Genomic DNA, 21,409 nt, shown 5'->3' on the forward strand with positions numbered 1-21,409 from the left:
ACTGTTCATCCTATTTGGTCTCACCTGGAAGTTGAGCCTTAGGAGGGGATAGTGTAACAACCAGTAGATTTTTCACTTTTATGTTTCCTACTTGCCTGAATGTATCCACCCTCTGGTTAGGGTTAAGCTTTAAGGATGCTTAGTCATCTTGGACTTTTCCTTTTGCTTATCCTGTCATGCTTACATGATACTTAATAAGGCCATGCCTCATTGCTAACACATGTATGCATTTGTCCAATAGCACAGTTCTCTCTTTTGTTTACTTCTTTCTAGAATGTTCTCTTGTGGTAGTACATACAAACAGTAAGGCAGTATATAAGTCCTGTTGTTTGTTGTAGTCAGCTTCTCTAATCTAGTTCATTCTGAGCTTGTCCCTCAATCAATGGGTTCCACTCCCATTCTCTCTGGTTTGAAGTGATAGCTGAGAAGACCTTCATCTTTGGTTGCTTCAAAACCTGTACTGACACCAGCATTACAGACTGCTGTAGGACACTCTATCAAGACCATGAATGCAAGATTGCCTCCAAACAAGGATGAGGACAAGGATGACACTGATTATTGTGAGCTTGCTGCTGCTGCTGCCAATGACAACAGTCCCATCACAAGTCACCAGCCACCAAAGACATGTCCTGGAATGGACTGCAAAGAAGTGATCCCTGACAATATCTCTGACCAGCTGTCCACCTATGTCAGCCTCATCAAGGAAAGGAAGACCAATATTCATTTGGAGATGGATATCTGTATCTTAACCAAATGAGAGCAACATCAGCTTGAAGCCCTCAAGGTCATGGAGGCAAAAGGTTGGCCAGCCACAAAAATCAAGTTCAAAGATGTCCCCTCTTGCATTCTGGAAATGTATGATGAACTCAAGAAACTCTTGTTTGATGCAGAAGCACATGAGAGCCTCTGGCTCTGGACCTGTTTCAAAGCTGACCTTGAAGTGAATCATTACACAATAGTGCAATTTGCTCAAATGCACATCCCTCCAATGTCTTCAGTGATATAGGAAAACTCACACTGCAGATAGTAAGTAGTCTGCATTGTGTTCCTTGAGAACATTTAAAACTGATGACATCACAGCTATGATTCGAAAGGCACTGCAATCATTATGCACACACTACTCCAGCTATTTCCACCAATGACATCCACTGACACTTTTCAGTCTCTCTCACTTTTGCAGTACCTAACCTACTTCATAATTCCCCATGTCACCTGTCAGTTTATCACTCAAGACTTTGGCCTTTTGTCAACCATGCCTGCACACAATATCATGGTAGAAAGTAATGATGTTGGCAAACTGATTAATCCTGAGCACAATGATGATGAGGAGCTCAATCAGATCAAATGTGCAATGACATTCACTCTTAAACAGAGAAACCTCAAGGGCTGAATGATCCATGATGTTGCTAAGGCACTGGTCACACTTCAATATGCAAAGACAACTGATGTTTTAGGCATGAGTGGCATGCATCTTTTACTTTGATCTCATAGAGCTGAAAGCAATAGGATCAGTCAAACACTCACCCAAAAAGGAGGGAGCCCCTTGCATGTCTAGTGCTTCAGGTCAGCAAGAAACCATTCAGGTCCATTGAAACATAGTAATCTGACCACAGAATTACTACACACCACATTTCAACCATCCAGATTGCCACAAGCACTAGTGGTGCTTGCACAAACACAACTACAAGTCATTATCAAGTACTGGGGAAAAAGCCTCATGGCTGGTGAAGTAAGAAGGCCCCTGAGATGGTTGAACAGGATCCTCAGGCTGGGGACACTGCAGAAGTTCCCTTGCTCAACTGCCCCCCAACATGTCATGTGATATCATGTGACATCCCAACAGCATCTTTGAGGGTCTGACACATCACCCTATGTGTGTTTAATGAAACTTACATAATGACACCCTTGTAATGTTATCTTAGAAGACACAAGGGCCATCACAATGAGGCAATAAACCCATGGAGGTAGTACATACAAAAGAAGTACTGATGAGATTATTATGTATCATGTTCTGGAACTGGTGGGCAACTGTGGTAGAACAACACATTTGCAGTTGTTTGTTCCCATGTGGTAGGACTCCTTGCACATGATGAGTTCTCCCTTTGCTCATGATCCAAGCAATTCTTCATCAGCTGTATGAATGATGCCCCTTCATGCTCAATGGTATTCAACATCCTGTGGTTGCCAAACTGGATCTGGTACTCAAGACCATCTGTAAAGTCTTGTAAGGTGGTGATAAAGTGGAAAAAGCACTCTTTGAAGGTTTGTCAGTCTATCTTCTCTGCAGCTGCAGTATCAACAATGTTTCCACCAGGTTCTTCATCCTCTTTGCTCTCACTTCTCTCTCCCACCCCAATGGACCCACTCTCTGTTACTCCATCTTCCAGGCTTGAATTCTCCAATAATAGTGAGCCAACCAGTGGAACAAGCACTGCATGGGATCAGAATGGTGTAGTCCAGTTTCATTGAACCTCCAGGAAGAAAATGGGGCTAACTGGGTGTGTGACTTGGACCAAGCATTTACAGATGAGGAACTGGCTCTTGACAAATTGTGGACATGTGCACACCCACTTCTGGGTGTCTGGTTGGTATTTCAGGTTTAGGGGTAGTGTAATAGATGTTGTAGATGCCCATTGCCATTCATTTTTGAACTGCTTTTGCCATGATGACAACTCATGGAAGTGACCAGTGTCACTGAGTATGTCAGCACAAGCTTCATAACTAATATCCATACCAACAGGTCAACCTGTGGCTTTGAAAAATGGTACAGGTAGTCAACCTTTACATGCCACCAGCTGCACAACTTGGCAAGCATTCTATTATACCAGTGGGTTGTAGTATGCACTGCATCAGTAAATCACTTTTGCTGGCCAGAGCTGTCCAGAGTTGTCCAGCACTGGACAGATTCCCTAGGACTGCCAGCACACAAAGTGGTTTACTGATGTGGCTTTCCATTACTGTTGTAGTTTTCAGTCTTGGAATTTCACTTGGTGCCACTGATTGTGCCCAGAGCTCCCACCACCCCTGGAAGTACCAGTTCTCCAACAGGTATGCCCACAGTTCAGATTAGTTGTTCTCTTCACAGAACTGATATGTTTGTTTAGCAGCCCATTGACAAATACCTGCTGGACTTGGATAGCAGTAGCCTGGTATGAGTGGATGAGCACAGAAGTGTTGCTTGATCATCTGAATGATGCTATCACAGAGGTGAGTTGGACAGAAGACTTGTGATTGGGCAGTTGCTGATTCCTCATCAGGTCATTGGGTGATTGGAAGCTTGATCTTGATCATAAGCAGCTTGTCTGTGCCATTGTCACTGCTGACAGGGATGGGCTTCGAAGGGGGGCCTGCAGCATCTTGTGATAAACTTGGTATCTGAATGGACAGTGAGGGAACTTCTTCATCATTGTATGGGACTGCTTCAAGAAGGGTGCCACCTTCAAACTCTGTTGGATCTGATGTACCCAGAGGACAGAACTTAGCATTGACAAAGGTAAACTCCTGGCTTGCATGCCATGGTTTGTATGGTGTAGTTGTTAGCTTTGACTTGGCCAATTGTTCTCAAACAGCTTTTTGCAAGTGCCACCAGCAGATCTGAATCTTCATGTCTGGCCAAACTGACTGTGACATGCTGATCTCTGCCATGTACTTGTTGACATGAACAAACCATGGAGTGAGGTGATATTTGTTTCAGAGGCAGGTTGCCCAATTCTGTAATGCTCTTGTCCATTTCCTGATTTCAATTGATGTTGCAGTTGAAAGCAAACAGTATGACAACAGAAACCCACCATTATCATATTCACTGAGTATACAGTGAGGGACAAAAGTGTTGCAATGTTTGTGAGGTGTGACTTGCTGCCAATGTAGCTCAGGCTATTCTGCACAGATAATCATGATACCTATACCATTGGAAAGGGGTGGCTATAGGCTTGCCAGCAGCACTAAGGTTCAGTCTAAACAAATCAATACATGTTGAGATACACCTTATTCTTTCCAAAAGGTGCATTGCAACACTTTTGTCCCTGACTGGTGAAATAGTGAAAAGTGACCTTTTGATGGGATTGAGGGCATGAAGGATGGGAAAATATGATTACATAATAAACCATATAATCTTCCAGATGATTTGTTAGCATGTAAACAATGACAAACATTGGACTTGTACCATTAACCCTCCCTCTTTTACCACAACTCATGAAATGATCTCTCTAGCTCACATGGTCATTTTCTCAAGGAATTCTTATCAAATACTGGTGGCCACCACAGTGCCAAGGAGGTATGTGAATGGCTGCAGTGCACAGCTGAGCTACAAGCTGTCCTATTGGGTGCACTGTGTATCATGCACCCAAAAATGTACCTGCATGGATGGGAGGCAATCACACAACTCAGATCAAAGGCTGCCACATGGAAGGATGAAGATATGGAGGCTGTCTTGCCAATGTGGAACTTGGTCTACAGTTCCATGTTGGTAATGGTGAATCACACTTCACCTGCACATAAGATATGAATGGCCAGAAGGTATGGCTGGATACCTTGCTTGCTGTCAGCAACTATCTGCGACTCCACTTCTTGGTCCTGGAGCTCAGAATATTGCTGCAATACAATCTGGGCACTGTAATTGCACTTGTGGGTTCAGCATTGATTCACCAAGTCAATGGCATAGATGGCAATTGGGCATGCCTGGCATATTACATGTGAGAGAATGTCCATTAATACATTCAAGTCCTACTATGTAAGAGGCTGCACATATCAGACATAGCAATGGATTTGCAGGCAATGCAGACATAAAGACATAGGCATATTAATTTATTGATGCATATCAAAAGATGATTCTCAATGTTTGGGGTTGTCATTGTGCCAAAGTCATGGTTCATTGCATATTGATCTCTGTCATGCCAGGTGCAGTGGGAGATGATTATATCTACTCTACACAAGTATACAATTTGCATCTAGCCCCATTGGTGTACAATCCCAACATCTGCACCATGCATGTCAACCACTCGAATAATTCTTCTACTTGTGCATTAAGGTCAGGGAGTAGCACCTCTACTCTGCATGCATTGTTCTTGTAACTCTCCACCTGCGATTCCAACATCCCATGGAGGTGATCCTTGATGGGGGACTTGTCCAACGGCCAAAAGTCCTAAGTGTATTATCAGTATGCCCTGCCTATGAGAGTTGAAATTTGGAGCTTGTACCCTGTAATACCTTTGTGCAATGGTCTGCACCTCATCAGAGCACAAAACACATGAGTTGCTTGCATAGTTTGATGTGGCTGTCAACCACCATGGAGCACAAACCTGCCATCTTCCTGCAGGTGGGGAGTCCACTGCAGCAGTAACTCCATAACATTCAAGCAGGTATCAGACATCTGTGCCTCTGGAACTCAAAACAGGGCATTGCAGAAGGTTTCTTCTGTCCATCCCCCATATGATGCAGCATGTACAATGTGGGAAGTGGGAGCTGATAACAATTCTGTGTGACTGCTATTGGGATGAGACAGTCCAGTGTACTCTGAATAATAGTGTGACAATGCCTTGCAATATCTCTAGCACAGAACATTCACCATATCAATGCAGAGATTGCAATACCAGTTTGCTGGCCATTTGGCCATGGTTGGCAGTTGTACTAGGTGCCAAATGGCAGTATCAATGTGGCAGCCCATGTACATGACAATCATATCCATGGACTGACTGCTGGGCCAGGTATTGAGGTTGTGCTGCAAATTGCTGAAGGCCTATTGCAGCAAATGGGTCATAGAAGTCATCCAAATCAGTGATTTGATGGAGGGATCTCTCTGCTTCCTTGCAAAGGTCCATCCATTGTAGTACCACATAGGCAAAATCTGTTGCTGTCTGTGCCATTGCATCCACAACTGCTGGATCAAACTGGTCATTTGGGTGGAAAGGGGAATGATACTGGATGGGATGACAGGTGAGCCTAAACTGATGAACAGCCCAATATACTGCATGGGAGTCAAGTAAGGATAGGAACATTGTCTGGGGTGCTTACTGGAATGATCAGCTCCTGGATGTATGAAACCATGCACCTCCATTTCCCACTTCTCCTCATCAGACAGGTTGTGGCCTGTACTGTGTTGAGCAGCTGAATTAATTGCATTCCATGAAATGAAACTCACTCATCCAGGTGGAATATAGGTGCATAAATTTCTGTTGCAGTTGGTGCCCCTCTGCACAGAATAAAACATCCAGCTGATCTTCAAGCATTGGCACCTGGGGATTGCTGATGTCTTCAGCCAAGAATTGGGTGTCTATACTATCAATGAGAATTACTGATGGGGTTGAATGTGCCAATGAACACTTACCATCAGATGGGGGTCATGGGGGTAGTTCCAAAGATGTGTTCATGTCCATTGCTGTATTTGTCAGATGGCAATCCCAACATGTATAGAATCAACTTGACATATGGGTATCATTCCCATCTGGTGATGTGACTGAATGGTGGGAGTTGGATTCTTGTGAGGAGGGGATTGTTGGTCTCATCTTCATCAGACCATGGTGGGGGGGGGTTTGCTCCTCACTATTGTCACTTTCTTCACTAGGTTGTGGTGGTAGTACCTCCTCAGCTGCATCCTCAAGATCATCAGGAGGTGGCAGGGGTGGTGGAATGTCATTGTCAGGAGGTGGTGGTGGGGGGGAATTGGATCAACCATTGATGTGGAAACCTCATAAAGCCATGGTTGAGGTGGAAGGTGCTTCCAGCATCTGGCTATGTTGACTGTGGCTCATCAACTGTCAGATGCTTCCCACCTTTTGACCCCTCCTTGAGGGGCCTGCAGATTGTGGGGGGTCCTCCCCCCTGGCTTCAATTTGCCAAATATGAACTGTGAATGATTAATGGAATTCCAACCTCTGGGATTGAAGCATACTCCATGGGGTATTTGGTCTGCCATAGTGGATGGATGCTAAACAATTTCACTTGTTGGAAGCTGTTGCTGCTCTGAATATCAATGTTCAACACCCAACCATGGGAACATCTGCCATGAGGTGGGAGTCATGAATGTCATGTTTCTGTGCCTGGTATGAAAGATAAATGCTGGCTGCCCAGCATATAATCTGGTAGAAACACCAACAACTACATGGCAATGGCATGGGTGCCCACAAATGTGTGTGTGAGTCAAAAATGAAATGATTGGGGCCCTTTGTAACAGGGGTGGGGGATGCCCCCTGACATGACCATTGCAGCCTGAACTGAATCAATGATTTCATTGCCTCTATAATATTATATGTACATGCAGATTGAAACTCCATTTGAGATCATTGCATCCTTGCCCTCTTTCCTGGTGAAACACCTGGATCTGCCAATGTATGCTTCTGCGATTGCTTGGATGGGGGTGAAGGGACATCCACATCCAGCCAGGCAGGGGACAAACAGACCTGAGGGGATTTCCAGATGCCCTCCATCATTCCATCTCCACCACTCACTGCCAATGGCCTCTTTCCTGATTGGGAATCCATACCCTTTCCATTTTGTAAAGGAATTCAACAGCCCTCACTGGCAGTTGCAGAATGATGTTGGGCTACATCCTGTTTAGTGGGTCCAGGGTTGATGCATGCATGGCCTCCTTGCTTCAAGGAAGGATTCAGCCTTACCTCTGGCCACTTGTTGCCATGTCCATCTGGATTTGGAGGTGCATCCTGGGTGATTGGAACACTTTGCAAATGATCATCGCCCTGATGCTTGGAACCATCCTTAATCTTTCCAGTGAATTCAATCATCTCAGCTAATAAATGATGAATATGATAGCCTTGCAATGCAATAGAAACAGACCTGGCCTCCTTTTGGAAAGTGTTGGTAATTCATCTGCTGCACCTAGACCATCCAATTGATTGACTTCATCAGAATCAGACACTTCTTCTTCAGCATACAATGTGTTGGTTTCTTTCATTGCCCTCCCAGGGAATGGAGTTTTATTGCAGAACCAGCAGGTGTCTTTCTGATGCAGATCATCAGGCCAAATTGGTGCAGTTGTCTTGTGCATGAAGGGAGTTGCTTTGTGGTGCTGGTTGACCTGTGGCTGCCCATCATCCAGCAGGTCATCATCATGGTCAGTTTCAATGTTTGCAGCTATCTTCCTTTGGTGGAGATGTTTTAGGTGGGATGACTTTCCTCCATTACTGACCTGGCCATGCTGATCATGGCTCAGACCAGGCACATCTGCAGCTGCAAAGACAACCAGAGATGCCTGTTCAAAGTCATCCATGTCACTGCTGTGGACATTTTGCTGGACTGTGTTTGCTCTGCCCTTTCCATTTCCCTGCTGATCTGACTTTTGAGTCCTCCCAGCTGGGGCTTTGGATTGGGCTCAAGCAGTTGCAGGCATGCAGGACCTGGATTGCTGGTTCCTTACAATCTGAAGGGGAATGCTGCTGTCCTCTGCTGGTGGCTGCAACTTTCCACCTCAATCCAGCCACTTTTCAAAGTGAAATACATCATCCATGTTCTCTTCCTATCGTTGACACCAGAAGCTCAAAAGGTCAGTAGCCACTGAGACTGACATATGACTCAGGTCAATGGTAAAGGAGAAATTGGGTGGGAGATGTCAGGTTGCAATCATTGCTTTTTGATGCATTCTGAGCTGTTTGAATGGCACAGTTGCCATCACCTTTCTGCAAGCTTGTCCTTAAGGCCACTGATCAGTGCAACCCACATCTATGAATCTGACACTCACTGTAGTGGGCAGTCATGAACCCATGCACCATTGTCTGCAGTAAATTGCACAACAGACCTGTGATTTCACCAATCAATACTGTGCCATCTTTGTTGGTCACCAAAGAGACAGCATTAACTTTCACAGTCCTTGTGGCCTTCATGCCCAGCCATCTGTCACCTTGGGCATCTTCATCTTTGTCTGAAATTCCAGACTCCTCAAATGCTTCACTGAGGTAATCCTGCCATGGTCCCTCCAGGTTCCAAACCTCATTAGACAAGGTTCCATCTGCAGTATCTCAGTTGAAGTCCATGCTAGGAAGGGATCAGTGGTGCACAATGATGCTTGATAAAAATCAGAACCCACATGCATGCCTCCACAGTACCTTCTGCATTTTTCCACCTGGAAAAACATATGACCCACATGCCACAATACCTCCATATCTCTTCTGCAAAATTGTGGCAATACTTGTACCCATATCTTGCTGCATTTCCAAGGATCTGCATGCTTTCACAAACACTATGACAATCTGTGCATCTGAGAATTCACCTGGCTTTTATTTCAGGGGTGGGTCCTTCCATCCCATTCCATTTGTTGGCTATGTCCTCTGCTGCTGCCAACTGCTTGTCAGGGAGGTCCTCCTGCATGAATGCAGTGAGTGCCTGCTGATAGACACCAATTTTCTTGGTGCTTTCTTCATTCCCAGTGTCCTCCCTCATGCTGGTGAGTTTTCTCTGCACACAGTCATGATACAATTCCCAAACCACCAACCACATGGAATATTTGTATCCAGACCAGAGGATAATATGGGGCTTCTGGGCACACAATGGCTTCTTCAACCAAGCTGTGATGAGCTACAAGCAATTCATTAGTCTTCGAAGACCAATTCAGAGCTGCAATCACATACCCCAGCCTTCAGCTGCATTTCTGCATGTGATGACTCCATGTTCTTGTCTAATTTGTGCAGCTCCCCCAATATTGACTGCAAGATCATTGGTTGTTTCACCTTTCTGGATTCTTTCCAATCCTTCCATCTGCGAACCAGCACCTCCAATTCATTGATGTCAAAATTCTCATGGTCCCCATCCCCAGTTACTGACTGCTCAGTGCCTTGTCCAACAATGTTACTCCCATCTTCTATGTCTGTTGGGACCCAATCATCATAGCCATCATCTGCATTGTACTGCAAATCCATGAGGACTTCTGGAATGGAAGGAGGGTATCTATGGGCCCTACTACAAGAAGTATTATATTAGCCTGAAGGAAGGCATTATGGTATCCATGACATTGTTCAAATTGACTCCTGATTGCATCTCCTGCCTTGCAAATTGACTTTGCACCATCTTTCCATATTCATTGTTGGGGTTTCAGCAGCCATTAATTCCATCATGGGTGAGGTGAGCCAATCACACTCATTCTGTTGACTACTCCAAGCCATAAAAGGTTAGTGCCAGATGGGTTTAACTTGGCTGCATCAGTTTTACATTGATACTGAATCTTTGATCTATCATGCTGGGATCATTGATTGTGAAATGACTGTCAAGCTCTATCCAAGATATCTAAGATGATTCCTACCCACATCTGACTCAATCATACTTGCCATCAACACCATAGCCATGGCCAAATGCAGTGCAGGAAAGTGCATGAGAATGATCAGGTGTTGTGAGTCAAAGTGTGGGAAGGTGGTCAAAACCAACCAAAACCAACACCAAAGACAAATATGAGCAAGTGGTGGTTTACCTCCACAGAACCTGGAGGGCAGAGAAACCTAAAGTGGGGGAAATTTTGATGGCAGGTGCTCCTAGTGCAAGTCGATGATGAGTTATGCAGGAGAAGATGAATGAATGCTGATTGAGAAGGGGATGCTGAACAGAGTGAAGGTGTTCAGCTGAAAGTATTTGGGAGTAATGGACTTTGATAGAATATGCTTCTGGTGCAAGTTGATGATGAGTTATGCAGGAGTAGATGGATGACTAAGCAGACTTGCTGACTATGTGTGGATGAAGCTTCAGATAATGATGGAGGTAGAGAGACCCCTTTGTAGAGCCTCAACTACCAATGATATGAATGAAGACAGATAGACTCTTCTGAATGAGCCTCAACTGTTGACAATGAGTTATGCTGAGCTGAGCTGAACTGACTGCTGAGTGCATGGCTTCTGGTTCACTGGGGGTGTAGCTAAGTACATGGGGGGTTTATATACTGTGGGGGGAGCACAGCTTGTGACAAACAAGGCACAAACACTTGGTAAGTAATGAGTAAGGACTGAGTAATCATGATGAGTAAGCAAGAAATGAAAAGTAAGCAAGCAAAGAAGATTGGTAAGTACTGGCAATAAATGAGTCAAGGACAGTCAAAATATCACTGAATGAGTCAAATGGAGTCAGAAACTGAATAATTGCACTGATATCACATTAGGGGGTGGCGATGCAAGTCAGATCTCAGTAGAGACATCTCTAGATCCAAAGATGGCATGACAGATGGATGGTGTTTCCAGATAGGGAAGTATTAACTCCAGAATTGAAGGGCATGAGTCAGGCATCAAAGGGACTAGGGCATTGGGGGTCTGTGGGGCAATGGGAGCATAAGCAATCACATCTCCTACCCTTTCATCCTCTCAGTGAGTTAACAAAAGCTTCATGAACAGGGCTCTGACAGAGGAGGAGGAGAAGGGGGGACATCTTCTGCTGGATCTTGCAGTAAGAAGGTAAGATGCATGTCATACTCATCATGAATGTGATCAGGGAGGTGGGAGAACAGTAGACCATGCTGCAGCTGTTGCAATGTGGGAAGAATGATGGATGAGATTGGAATAAAGACAGTGCAGGAAGCAGGGAGGAATGATCCATATGCTTCATCAAGAGGGGAGACCAAAATGACCACATAAGACCTTTCTAAATGAGTGACATACCTGAGGCAACCAAAGAATGTCCTTCTGGAAGTCATACTGACAAGGAGAACATGCTGACCAAGTTGCATGGGATGAGATGGGGCTGACAACAATGGGATAAACCAGGGGGCTTCAGGGCAGAAGCTGGTGGGAATGCCTGGCAGATATATGTAGCCACTGTCTCTGGCAAATGAGACAAGTGAGACAATTGACAAAGAGGTGGCCATGATTGATGGACTTAGCAAAATGAGTGTCTGATGGATGGAGTGCTGTAGAAACACACAGGGTATGAGGATCCTCTCCAAATCTGGAAGGCAGAACTTTGTGGCTGAGCACTTTAAGTGAGTGTGAGAATGGAGTTGATATCTTTGGAAATGGTGGAGATATGATGAAAACTGGAATGCTGTACATGGGTGCTAAAAACTTTTAATGTGTGCTTAACTCACTTCCTCTTTTCTCTTTAGCACTGACAACTCATTCTTGTGCAAAGGATGACTGTTAACATCCAGCAGTCTTTCTACACATGAGGACTTTAGTCTTCATCTGCATGGCATGGGCACTGCATGCAACTCATCGACAAGTTAGGCAGAGTCAGCTGTAACCATGTCCACAACACCTTTGGTGTGTGACAGTGTATGCCTGGCCATTGGGTCAAGCATCTAGAAGTTAAAACTCAGACAACCAGTGGTCAGAGCAGATTGAGATTGGTTGAGGTCATGATCACACAACCTGATGCCACCTCTGCTGTCCATTCACCCTGCTCTTCACCATCCAGGCACTCCCACTCACCTTCCAAACAGCACATGCATACTGATGAAGATGCACTTGACATGGAATATGATGATAATGCTCCTCCTGTAGAGCCAGTACAGTTACCTTGAAAAAAGGTACCAAGGGATCCTTCATGCAAAAACCTGAGCTCATTTCTGTTCTCAGACACAGAATGATTACATCCATGAATGGCTTCCACACAAAGAGGAGTTCATGAGGGTCCTGTTGGAGCTGGAAGCACCTCCTGACCCATGGAACTACATAAGTTGTGGAACAGATGGGTTGTACAGATGTGCAGATTGCTTGCACCAGCCCATGTTCTGCAGGGAATGCTGTAGAATGACTCACCAATGCTTGCTTTTTCACAGAGTGCAGCACTGGAATGGGGAGTTCTTTGAGGAATCAGCACTCCATGTGGTGAGAGATGCCCTCATTACTTCACATTGCATTTACAGAGTGGACTCAGACTGGTGCTCAGCTGCACCTCAGGCACACCAGAGCAGCTTGCCTTTCCAATCCATCCCATGTGAATGGCACTGGAGGGCCTGTCAAAATGAATGCCCCTGAATGGGAAGATGTTGATGATGTTCCACCCCACATGTGTCAGCCCATCAGGTCAAAATATCTCACTGTCATCAATGTGCATTTCATCCCAGTATGTTGGTGCCAGTGCAAAGCTGCAGAAAGCTTCCAGCTACAATTGCTGCAAGCCAAGCTATTTCCTGCTACATTTGAAAAACTGAGTACTGCATATACATTTGTGGTCTTGGATGATTTTGTGAGAGACAACCTGGAATGTGGCATGTCCAGGAGGAACTATTACTCAAAACTGTGATGGATGACTTCTGGTGTCTTTCCTCACCTAGTTCCAGTAAGTTGTCAGACCACAATGGTTGATTGCAGGGCATCTAAGGCAGTAATATGACCAGGACAGATACTGTGAGTTGCTGCAAGTTGCAAGGCAATGGTGACTCCTGAAGCTGTTGAAAATGGAACAGCTTCCTGCAATGCGAGCAGGCTCCTAACAAAGGGGAGTTGGGGTTATTTTGTGTGGCATGTCCACAGCCTGGGATCAATGTCAACCTGGTGGAAGATCTGGATCAGTAAGTGTTGGGATTCAGCTCATCCCCCATCATTAACCTTCCAAAACTGGAAATATACCTGCATGCTAGTGATGGATGGAAATTTCAAAGTCAAACATATGCATTACAGGTGTCCTGCAGATCAGGTGTGGTTGATGGACAGCCATGGATTCATGGTCACAGATCCAGATTATCAGGCATACCTGAAGGCCACACCCCACATCATGGAGGTACATTTGTCAGACTGCTTCTGCCATTCAATTACTCATGTGTTAGCTAGAAATTGGCATGCAACAATTATAAGGCAATTAATCAGGCCAATGCCCAATGGGGCAGACTTCACTTGACTAGAATTGGTGCAACAGCATGTGCCCAGCATGGGTGTTTTTACCCACATTCTGTGGTTGACTTCCAAAAAGGGGAAAGGTAGGATATCACATCAATGATGTGCCTCCAGCTCACAGCAGTTCAGGCAGTTAAACATGGATTACTCATTGTGCTACAACATGGCAGGAATCAACCATGTCCTATGCTTCTATGACATCAACTGCTCATACATGAAAAATTTACACATGCAGGTCCAAAATAGTGCATTCATTGACATCCCAGATTCAATGCAGATTATGCCAGGAATTGGAATGTGGCATGTGCATGGTCACAAACAGGAATGCTATGCCTGACATGCACCCTTATTCATGCAAGGCACTGGGTGGGTAGATGGAGAAATCATTGAGACCTTGTGGTCACTACTCAACATTGTGTCCACTTCAGCCCAGGGCATGGGTTCCCCACACCACCAGGAGCTGTTTAATTTTCAGATCAGTGATTGCAACTTCATGAAGATGATTCACATGGGTATGAGCTTCTATTCATGCACTAACCTTCCTGACTGTTCACATTTAGTTGATAGTCTGATACAGAAACTGACAACTGTGAGGGTAGTGGCAGATATGGCAAAATGGGCATTCAAGACATTGGATGAAGCAGTGTCTGTGACACAATGTGATACATGGACCTACCAAGAGCAAGTGGCCTTCAGAGACCAAATGGTTGACCCCTCCACCATGGATATCTTTGGAGTGCAAATGAAGAAGGGTGAGGTTCACACCTGCTCCTCCTTTTGCAATACATCTGAAATGTTCATTATCCCCAACAGTGCATACTGTTGAACTGGAGTTTTTGAACAATATCACATCAAGCAGCATGCAGCATGGGATGGGAAGTTGGCTCACTCAAGGTCTCAAGTTGGAAGAAGCAGCAATCATATTGTGCATCAATCATCGCAATGTCAGTGTACATGCACCAGAGCTGAAAAGATTGGTAATTGCACAATGCAAGGAGTGCTTATTATCAGAGCAGTCAGGGTTTATCACAGATGCCACCATATACATTGGTCTACAGCAAGATGTGGGAGGTGATTGGAATCCAATCAATGAGGAAGGCAATGAACTTCGCAGTAGCTTGTGCATGTCTGATGGATATCTATTGGATGCTGAAGACCCAAACAGAAGCTCTGATGAAATGCTCACAGCCAATACCACTGACCTTGGAGGGATAGCCATGTTGCCACTTCCATCAAATGTTGGAATGGCTGCTTTCCATTCCTGCAATTCAGACCATCTCTGTGATATGGAGCTGAGGCTCCAGATCAGTCAAGCAAATGATGCACTAAACAGGCTTTGGCTTGCATTGGTGGACAAGGCTGTGGTCTTCTGGAATGTGGTGTGACATGTCAAAAGCTATAGTATGAAAACATGCACATGGGATGCAATCCATACAATTAACAGAGCAGTTTGGAAGCAAGCCAAAATATACAAGCAATGCCAAAAGGCAATGGTCACTCTAGGTGTGAGTGCCAAGACCCTTACCCATTACCAGCAATTGCAGACATCAGATCTCACTGTGACCACAGCTGCCATAACTCAGAATGCACATACACACTGGGTCAGCAATTTGCCTTGGTTTTGGTCTGTTGATGTTCTGACAGATATGGAATCCATCACTTGGATGTTGGAATGTATGTCTTTCATCTATGTATGTATAGATCAATGTTGACTTTACACATAGTTTACTGGACTCATTGGCTTTGAGCCAAAGCAGTGCAAGACCATTGGTTGGAAGAGGAACAGTTGCTGACAGCTGAATTTCAATGGATGATCAATTACTTCAATTATTGAGCCATCCAATGGTGCACCTGCTGCTTGGAATGCAATGCACTTGGCACCAGCTGTTACTCTGTGAGGCAGATAGCAGTGTATGAGAGGCTTTCAGAGCATGAGCTTGAAGTATATCCCAACTTCAATGGATATTGATGCTAGCAATGCATAGCCATAGTCAGATGAGTGTCTATCACTCAATATATCCATTCAGGTCAAGTTCATTGATAGAAATTCAATTATAGTTGTGGAAGTTCATATCAGCCTTAAGCAATCTTCCATTTTCTGTGATCCAAGCATATCTTCCGAATGGTACTCAAATAGAAGCAGTATGGAATTGTCAGGATATGACAATATAGAAGGTGGGTATCATAACAGCAAACCTATCTCTCTACTGTGAGGGGGGGAACTCTGTATCGCTGAATACACCTTGGACATATCTACCCATCACACCTACATCTTTGCTCTGGTGCTCCCACTCCAACCCCACTGGGCAATCTGCCAGGTTGGCCCTTCCATGATATGAGTATACCATGCCCTCAACTGGCTGAAGTCCTCTGTTGGTCTGGCCAGTGATGTTTGACTGGATTGGCACTCCTTGGGAGGATTGCAGCAAATATTCAGGATTGTTGAGGCTGCTGTTGTGACTCACATTGCACCTGGTCATGGTTCCCCATCTCCAGGGTGCCCTTGATCAAATTGGCCCTCTTGCATTGCCATGGACTCAATGGCCAGGTCACCTTCCAATTTGCTCATCTCAGCATTGCCAGGATGTACCAAACCCACCATTGCATCATTCCCATCATTGCTTGGGGGAGGTGGTGCAACAAGTCCAGAAGTTGGATCGTCAGGAGGAGGTAGTCAACCCACAGCCAATGCAACAACTTCCAACTGCAAAGCCTCAATGGCCTGAATCACACTATCCAACCTTTGGTCCAACACTGTCTGATGTGACAACAATGCTGCATATTCATCAGTGATCTGCCTCACCACTGTGTGTACCTTCTTCTCAGACAACTTCTGATGGGACATCACCTCTGCAATGTCATTGGCCATGGTTCACATCTGTTCTTCAAACAGGCCAGGCATAGCAGCTTGTTGATGACCATTGAAGACATTCAGCCTTGTTTTCACTTCCAGCATTTGTGCTGATATTGTGTCACAGAATTGAAAGAGCTGGTTGAGCTTGTTGTGGACATTAACTTCAAATAGTGATGACAGTTGTCACTGAGGTGTTGGAGCAGATGGCAGGTTGGGGACTGATGGGATGGGAGTGGAATCAGTTGCTGTATGTCAATTACATGTCAGATATTTCAAGCCTGTCATGAATAGAGGAAGCACAATGTATGATTTGTTCCTCCAGAGGTTGCAATGGCAGATGGTCCAGCTGCTGGAGTCGTTGTGAGGCTATGCTGGTCACTTACTGGACAAGAGACTTGGGTGGGATTTGGAGCTGGCCTTACTGGGAGACAGATTACTGCCATGGGACTTATCAGTTCAGTTCTTCCAGAATGGGTGCATGTACTTACCAGGCCATCCATGGGGAATCATTACAACTGGGTGGGACCAGCTTTGTGGAGGACATTTGCTTGCATTGGAGGTGCAAGGTTTCTTTTGTGGGCAGGTCACCACATAGTCTGCATTGTCATCATCATTAGCATCTTCATTGTCAGGGTGCAGGCAGCTGCAAGACCTTTTCTTGGTTTGTGCATGGGAGGGATTCCATTGTGAGGGAGTGGCAGGTGTTTTGTCTCTAGGCAGACAGGGAGTTGCAAACGTGCACTGGATCCTGCATTTTTTGCATTGCTGACATGCATCTCTTGGTTTCCAAATGCAGGGCATGTGGGCATCAGTACACTTGTCACAACAATTTTCACTGGGAACTGTGGTTGGCCCAGATGGGTCATTGCTGGATGGACCTGATTGCCAGTTTGACTCCTGCCTCACCCTGTCAATTGAGGTGTTGGACAGCTAGACATCCTGGCCTGTCCATGTCCATGTCCCCCTCCTGATCCTCTTCCTCATCCAACTCATCAGCTTCCTCCTGCTTGACTAGGTTTTGGTGTCTGAGACAGCCAAGCAGGCTGGCATGAGCCAGAAGCAGCTACTTGTTGCATTGATGGCCATCCCTGAGCAGGCTCATAGTGAATGGTATCCCCTCCCATCTCTGCATCCTCATCTGCCAGTTCATCCTCCCCATTGTCATCTCCAATCATCACCTTCACTTCAGCATCCAATGCCTTTTCTTTCCCTTTACAACTCATAGCCTTTGGTAGTGTTTCCAACAATGGTTCTGCAGCAGGTGGGAAGGTAGACATCTTGAAGCCAGTGTGCTGCAAGTAGAAGTGCCTTTCAACTGTCTGCAGCCATGGATTGTCATCAAAGGTGGCCTTGTCTGTGTGCATGATTAGTCTCCACTTCGGAAATGGGAGACCCTCATTCTCCTGTCCAACCCTCTCATGCCATTTGCAGAACCTTTTGGCTGCAATGATGGTGAGTGGGATCTCATGCACCATCCTCACAATTTCACACATGGAATCCTATATTCCTCAGAGGTGCAACACATCAGTAAATCACTTTTGCTGGCCAGAGCTGTCCAGAGCTGTCCAGCACTGGACAGATTCCCTAGGACTGCCAGCACACAAAGTGGTTTACTGATGCATGTGGGATGATATTCAGACTTACCACTACTTCCACTACCCTTCTCACAGCCTCCTTCCAAGCTGCAAACCTCAGCTTGTCAGCCAAGTCCTTCATTCCATGGACTTGCCAATCAATGATTTCAATGATGGAGTTCACTGCAGCTGTGAGCTTGTCATGTTTGGTGTAGATCTTCATTGCACTGTTGAGATGGACACAGGTAAGGTCAAAGCTGTTGGTGTGAGGTACTTTGTGGGAAATAATGCCAATGGAAGATGCGATGTGTAAGTTCTGCACATTTACTTTGTGTTTGTTGTTCCCTGAAACCTTCCCACAGAGTATCTATATCAACATGTAATACCCCATTTGCTACAATGTGGAAAGAATAGATTGCAGTACAATCATATTACCACTTAATTAATAGTAATTACAATAGATTGGTGAAAACATCAGGACTTACAGACTGGTCTCAAAGTTGCAAAATCAATTCATTATGCCAGCCATCCTGTGCATGGGATGTGACCTCCAACAGAACACACGGAATACCACCTATGATCACTCAGAACCATGAGAATATCTTCTGCATCAATGCGACCTATTTTATGGCCCAATACATTTGATCCCACATTATTATCAACATAGCTATGGGTCCATCTGTATTTGTCAATCTGCCTGATCATCCCATCATTGGACCCATCCATTTGATCCAAACTGGTTCATGCCATATTGACAGCCCCATCAATATGATGCATCATAATACCTCAATATGGCCAATGGGCCCATTTTTATGCATTAATCAGCCTAACCACACCATCAACAGCTCCATTTATTTGATCTGACATGATCTACAACATATATACTGGCCCATCCATATGTGGTGATCACACAGATGATACCATAGATGGGCCCATTCATGTAATGTGATATCATCCAGCCTTAGTGATGGGCCTGTCTATATGATGCATCATAATGCACAGATATGATGGACAGGCCCATGTGTATATGTCACTATGCCTGATAATACTCTCAACAGGCCCATCCATTTGATGTGACATTATCCATGCCTTAGTGACAGGCCCATTTATATGATGTGTCATAATGCACACATATGATGGATGGGCCCATTTGTATGTGTTGCTATGCCTGATCATACTCTCAATGGGCCCATCTATATGATGCATCATAATCCACAGATATGACAGATGGGCCCATCCATTTGATGCAACATTATCTGTGCCTTAGCAATGGGCCCATTTATATGAAGCATCATAATCCACAGATATGACAGATGGCCTTATGTGTATGTGTTGCTAATCTTGATGATACTCTTGACAGGCCCATCAATTTGATGAGACATTATCTGTGCCTTAGTGACAGGCCCATGTGTATATGTCACTATGCTTGATGATACTCTTGATGGGCCTGTCTATTTGATGTGATCTCATCCATGCCTTCCTGATGGGCCCATCTATATGATGTGTCATAATGCACACATATGACAGACAGGCCCATTTGTATGTGTTGCTATGCCTGATCATACTCTCAACAGGCCCATCCATTTGATGTGACATTATCCTTGCCTTAGTAATGGGCCCATTCATATAATGTGTCATAATACATGGATATGACACAGGCCTGTGTGTATGTGTTGCTATGCCTGATCATACCCATGATGGTCCCATTCATTCTATGCAACCTTATCTACCACCTGGTGACAGCTCCATCCTTATGCATTGCCTGCCCAATGATCCAATGATACTATTGACAGGCCTGTCCTTATGCATTGATCTGCTGGATCATACCATCACCAGGCCCTTTCATTTGATTCAACACCATCCACAATATGATGATGGGCCTGTAGCTATCTCTTCATCTGCCTGATCATACTCTCAACTATCCTGTCCATTCAATTCTGCATTATCTACATCATGGTGATGGGCCCATCTATATCATGTGCCATAATCCATAATATGTCTGACAGGCTGTCCAGCATCATCAGTGATATCATGCACAGGCCTGTCCATTTGATGCAACACTGTCTGCAATATGCTGGATGGGCCAGTATATATGTTGTGATCTGGCCAATCAAACCATCAACAGGCCCATCTATTTGTTCCCATGTCATTTGCGATGGGCCCATCAATTTGTTGTGATGCTGCATCCCCCAAATGTCAGAAAGGCCTGCACATAGTTGTGACAGCTCTGTCATGGGCCTGCTCTTATGTTGCCATCACTCTGGGTCCTCAGGCCTGTTTATGTGTCACAGCTTAATTTGACAGGCCTGCACTGGGCTTTATATGAGTAATGTTAATTTGGCACACAGACTACCCATATGTTGTGACTAAGCATGACTACACCATGTGTCTGCACAGTTTCATACTACAATTCCTATCAGTGCCACCTCTGTGGAACTTACTAGGGCACACTTACCTGCTTCCTCCCAGCTTTGGATTCATCCACTAACTCCAGGGAACTCAGACTGTGATGTCCATTCATGGGTGTGGATCCTGACAAGAACCCAGGAGCAGGGGGACCAGCATGGTGAGGTTCTTCTTCCTGCTTCTGCTTCCTAGCCTTGCTAAGCCTGTCTGCTTCTTGACACCTTGGGCAGGTCCTGTTTGAGTCATCTGGTGGGACTTCTCTTGTGCATTCTGACTTCGAGCATATGTGGTGGTTTGATGGGGTGGCTGCATTCATATTCACTAATATGGCATATGTAGTGTATCACCATGAAGTGCTGTAGTTTTTTTTTACTACCTTGTCCACACTCAAATGATCATGTGATATCCCTAATTTAGAATACCACCAGCATGTCACATGATGTCATGTGACATGTCAGGGGGCAGTTGAGCTGGGACAGTTGATGCTGCAGTGGCAGTCAACCCACTCTCCTATCTCTTGGTTGGCTCGCTAACAAGGTTGATCCTGACATAATTCAAACACAGGCTCAACATACACCCCAAAGTGCATGATCAAAACATTAGGTCCACATCCAAATCCTCCTCCCTCACACATTTTCAATCACTGCTGCTCAATCACTCTCATTTGGCTGTTGTTGCACTGCCAGCTGCTCCTCCTCAAATTTCAATTGCTTTCGCCAGACTGTTTTCATTTCTATCACTACTGTGTTGCTCGGTCTTGCTAGCTCCTGCTGGAGTTGTGATGGATTACTGACACTTTCATGGAATACCCCATTATATGA

The 21,409-nt window shown here is 45.0% G+C and overlaps 4 protein-coding genes across 4 annotated transcripts; 1 reads left to right on the forward strand and 3 right to left on the reverse strand.

The window, feature by feature from the left end:
• Positions 1–505: 505 nt before the first annotated feature.
• On the forward strand, positions 506–1,390 carry F5J12DRAFT_782057 (uncharacterized protein; the record flags this gene model as incomplete). The annotated part of the gene is made up of 4 exons (XM_051742664.1): positions 506–740; positions 777–855; positions 960–1,026; positions 1,181–1,390. The coding sequence occupies 4 exons, from the start codon at positions 506–508 to the stop codon at positions 1,388–1,390; spliced, it is 591 nt and encodes a 196-aa protein (XP_051601138.1).
• A 607-nt stretch (positions 1,391–1,997) lies between these two features.
• F5J12DRAFT_905073 (uncharacterized protein) lies at positions 1,998–4,165 on the reverse strand (the record flags this gene model as incomplete). The annotated part of the gene is made up of 4 exons (XM_051748615.1): positions 1,998–2,252; positions 2,301–2,342; positions 2,472–2,694; positions 4,146–4,165. 4 exons carry the CDS (start codon positions 4,163–4,165, stop codon positions 1,998–2,000), a joined length of 540 nt encoding a protein of 179 aa, XP_051601139.1.
• A 753-nt stretch (positions 4,166–4,918) lies between these two features.
• On the reverse strand, positions 4,919–8,221 carry F5J12DRAFT_782058 (uncharacterized protein; the record flags this gene model as incomplete). The annotated part of the gene is made up of 14 exons (XM_051742665.1): positions 4,919–5,140; positions 5,196–5,205; positions 5,298–5,326; positions 5,589–5,625; positions 5,692–5,962; positions 6,010–6,084; positions 6,137–6,273; positions 6,768–6,841; positions 6,868–6,994; positions 7,120–7,208; positions 7,395–7,478; positions 7,611–7,741; positions 7,789–8,035; positions 8,141–8,221. 14 exons carry the CDS (start codon positions 8,219–8,221, stop codon positions 4,919–4,921), a joined length of 1,614 nt encoding a protein of 537 aa, XP_051601140.1.
• A 9,379-nt stretch (positions 8,222–17,600) lies between these two features.
• F5J12DRAFT_782059 (uncharacterized protein) lies at positions 17,601–19,049 on the reverse strand (the record flags this gene model as incomplete). Its single annotated transcript, XM_051742666.1, has 4 exons — positions 17,601–18,107; positions 18,253–18,549; positions 18,747–18,802; positions 19,019–19,049. The coding sequence occupies 4 exons, from the start codon at positions 19,047–19,049 to the stop codon at positions 17,601–17,603; spliced, it is 891 nt and encodes a 296-aa protein (XP_051601141.1).
• Between the last annotated feature and the right edge of the window lie 2,360 nt (positions 19,050–21,409).

This window comes from Pisolithus orientalis (genome assembly GCF_024613125.1).
Source record: "Pisolithus orientalis strain OTSU chromosome Unknown F5J12scaffold_10, whole genome shotgun sequence".
Lineage (NCBI taxonomy): Eukaryota > Fungi > Basidiomycota > Agaricomycetes > Boletales > Pisolithaceae > Pisolithus > Pisolithus orientalis.